Source organism: Frankliniella occidentalis, unplaced genomic scaffold (assembly GCF_000697945.3).
Source record: "Frankliniella occidentalis isolate FOCC.00 unplaced genomic scaffold, Focc_3.1 Scaffold5884, whole genome shotgun sequence".
NCBI lineage: Eukaryota > Metazoa > Arthropoda > Insecta > Thysanoptera > Thripidae > Frankliniella > Frankliniella occidentalis.
In genome coordinates, this window is record NW_026272919.1 from 1 (window position 1) to 3,359 (window position 3,359).

Genomic DNA, 3,359 nt, shown 5'->3' on the forward strand with positions numbered 1-3,359 from the left:
CCCGTCGGGGCACCCCGTCCCCGTGGCACCTCGCCGCCCCCCGCGACTAGCATGCCGCCGAGGAGGTGAAACCCAGCCCGCCGCTGCCGCCGCCGCGCGGCCCAGCACCGCCAAGTGTTCGACGGTGCGGCCGCGCCCCGCCCATTCCCAGCCGATAATGGATCTCAAAAACGTCATCGAAAATGTGTCGAAACGATATCGCTAGTCGTCGTTTTTGACGTCGGAGCGACACTACTCGCGATGTCGTGTCGACATCCCGACGACGTCGTTCAGAACGCCATTTCTCACTGGGTCGGGCCCGTTGGGTTTGGCAGCGCCGCCGTCAGCCCTGCAGCAGCAGGTGCTCGTGCGGCCGTGGCCGGGCCTCGGGCCGGACGCACGGCCGCTGTGCCTCGCCCTGCCCCTCCTGATGGCGTGCCCCGTGCCCCCAGGCGTCGAGTGCGCGGACATCGCCGACACCGACTCCAACCTCCGCGTCTCGATCCTCTCGCGCGGCGTGGGCGGCCAGGCCATGTTCTCCTGCCCGGCGGGCTTCGGGCTCGTGGGCCAGACCCACAGCGTGTGCCAGGCGAACGGCGAGTGGGCGGGCCCCTACCCCATCTGCAAAGGTCCACACCTCCTCCTCTTGGCATGCCATGGCACGTGCACGGGATGGCATAGGAATCAAGATCAAACTGTCTCAAACTTGGTTATTTTCGCCTCGAATGAGTGATTGAGTGAGTGTGTGCGGCCTGCAGGCGATTCCTTCTATCGGTTCCACCCGCACGAAAGCAGTTCACAGTATAGATGATGAGAACATGCCGTTTGCGCACACCCTATAGAGCAGTCCCTGGGTCCTACCATGCCAGGGCCTGGGCGAGTCTGTCGCAGCATGCCACCCCCTAACCCCGCAGCACCGCAGCATGCAACTGCAAAGCAACCAAGGGGCTCAATTCACCCTGGAATGTTACCCCCCAAAGGTAACTCACCTCTGCTCAGGTAAGCGTCAACCAACGATTCCGCTTTAAGAAACGAAAAACTTCTCGCGAGGAAAGTCCACCGTCGACAACTTCGAGGCGCGCCAGGAAATTAATCAATTCCGAAAGACATTTTGCGAATTCTTCCTGGCGCGACCTCGTTGTGGCTGGCTGTGGTGCTCTCCGAGTCGCGGCTGTCGGTCCGCCTGTCAGCCCGTCTAACCGCGGGCCCGGCCTGCCCTGTCGCACTGCGTTGCAGTGGTCAACTGCGAGGCGCCCGGCACCCCGGACCACGGCTACACCACGGGCCAGGGGCCGCCGTACCGCGCGGGGGACATCGTCCAGTTCAACTGCAACCCGCAGTTCATGATGGAGGGCCAGCCGATCATTGCGTGTCAAGAAAACGGGCGCTGGTCGGGGTCCGTGCCCAAATGTAAGCAGCTGGCCAGCTAGGTAGGCTACTAACAGTCAGCATGCCCTAGACATAGTGACCGGGGAGGACGGCCGATGTACCGGCGATACAGGAGAAACGGAAATGTTGCCCGCCAAAGCAATCATAGTCAGTTTTTGAAGTGAGTCGTCAAGGCTGGTGCGCCTTATCCACCCTTACTCTTCCTCTCTTGTAGTTTGGAAATCTCTTAGATTGATGCGCTCGAGGGGTAGATAACTCCCCTGCGAAGAGTACACCCCTAATTCTGTCCAATTCAGACTAATTAAAACCAATTCAATTTAATTCAAGACAGTTCAGGAAAAATTCAAACCAATTAAAAACGAATTTAATCCACCCAGTCCAATTCAACACAATTCAGAGTCAATTCAAGTCAATTCATGCCAATTCAAGTTAATTCACGCTAATTCAGTACAAAAATAAAATCGCATCAATTCAAAAACAATTGAACCAATTCAGTCCAGTTCAAATTCAATTTATTAAATTTGTACACCTTATTCAGGAGTTATCTAGCCCTCGGATGCGCCTGTTTTCCTCGCGAGACTACGCTTTGGATAACTATATAGAAAGCAATTGAATATGGTGCCCCACAATGACCGTTATTGCCCAAAGGCAACGGGTGCATGCCGATTTTTTGACCTCAAGCAAAAGTGCCCCGCTTTCGTCACATCGCCGACCACAAAGTGGACACGTCAGAGCTCAGCACGCTACGCCATTGACAGCGCCTGTGACGCGCCGGGTAGGCCGACCCGACCCGCCGTGCAGCTGTGTGGAGCCGGCGGCCCGCCCTGAGCGCCCCACAGCAGCAGGAACACGGGCAGAGGAACGTTGCGTGACGAATAACGTTCATTGTGGGAGCATCTTTAGGTGGCTTGCTAACGCGTTTACGTCGAAGACAAAATATTCGGGGCGCTTTACCATCACGAACAATAATTTGCTCCAAAATACTACGGAGCCCCCTGTGTACCATAAAACTACAGTGTATATAAGTTGAGTTTTGAGTTGTGTGTAACACAGTAAGAAGCTGCATGTCGTTTGTTTAAACAGCGTGTTTACTGTAACTTGATATGTTGATACTTTACTACTGCACGCAACTAGTAGTGTTTGTAATGGGCGCGTCTTCTCTCACCTCCATGCCAAAACAATTCCTCTGGCATGCAGGTCCGAGAACGAGCCCTGCTTGAAATGCTTCCTCGGTGTCGCGCCGAGGCCCGGCCGCCGGGGCGAGCTCTGCAGCGCCGGGTGCCCGCTCTTGTTGCAGGCGTGCAGGCCTGTTCCTACCCGGGCACGGCCATCTCGGGCCGCATGTCCGACGTCAAGTTCTACTACAAGATCGGCGAGACAGTGACATTCGACTGCGACGAGGGCCTCGAGGTCCGCGGCGTGAGCATGCTCCGGTGCATGCGCAACGGCAAGTGGTCCAACGCCATCCCCGTGTGCGTGCCGGCGGGCAGCTCCGCCAACCGGTAGCCTGGCCGAGCCGCGCCCCGCGCCCAGCGCAGCGCCGCGCCCGGCCAGCAGACAAACTTATCAGAGCCGCTACAAGAAGTGCGGCAGCAGAAGTGAGACCAGAACAGCAGCGTGCCGTCAGCATCGGCGCCCCGCAGGCCGCGAGCCGCCGGGGGTGCTCGTCCAAGTACTCCTTCGAGTCGGCCCGGGCGGGTGCCTCTGCAGCCCGCGGTGCTGCGCGACGCGCCGATCGGAAGTGGTTGGGGTTTGTCGAAACGAACTCGATTCGACGTCGACTCGATGGGATTGGGAGGGGGAAGAGCCGGTTGGCTCGACGTCGATTCGACATCCTTTCGGCCAGCATTTCTCAACTTGGTGTATCTCTTAGTCGCTCTCGCAGGTGAACGTGAACGAGCATGCGTGGGATACATTGTAGGGGAGGGGTGGACGGGATGGTGACAGGTCGGGACTAGCTCTTCCCTTCTAAGAGCAAAAAATTAAAATAA

The 3,359-nt window shown here is 57.6% G+C and overlaps 1 protein-coding gene across 1 annotated transcript; it reads left to right on the forward strand.

Annotated features, from left to right (window-relative positions):
• The first annotated feature begins 18 nt into the window (after positions 1-18).
• On the forward strand, positions 19-3,359 carry LOC127752276 (locomotion-related protein Hikaru genki-like). Its single transcript, XM_052277143.1, has 3 exons — positions 19-608; positions 1,216-1,389; positions 2,666-3,359. Exons 1-3 carry the CDS (start codon positions 410-412, stop codon positions 2,872-2,874), a joined length of 582 nt encoding a protein of 193 aa, XP_052133103.1. The 5' UTR covers positions 19-409; the 3' UTR covers positions 2,875-3,359.

What these genes read in the sequence shown, in the direction of transcription:
- LOC127752276 (XM_052277143.1), top strand. Translation starts at nt 410, where the DNA reads ATGGCGTGCCCCGTGCCCCCAGGCGTCGAGTGCGCGGACATCGCCGAC. An exon ending in CCCCTACCCCATCTGCAAAG is followed by an intron (nt 609 to 1,215) that starts GTCCACACCTCC and finishes ACTGCGTTGCAG; the next exon opens with TGGTCAACTGCGAGGCGCCC. An exon ending in GTCGGGGTCCGTGCCCAAAT is followed by an intron (nt 1,390 to 2,665) that starts GTAAGCAGCTGG and finishes CTCTTGTTGCAG; the next exon opens with GCGTGCAGGCCTGTTCCTAC.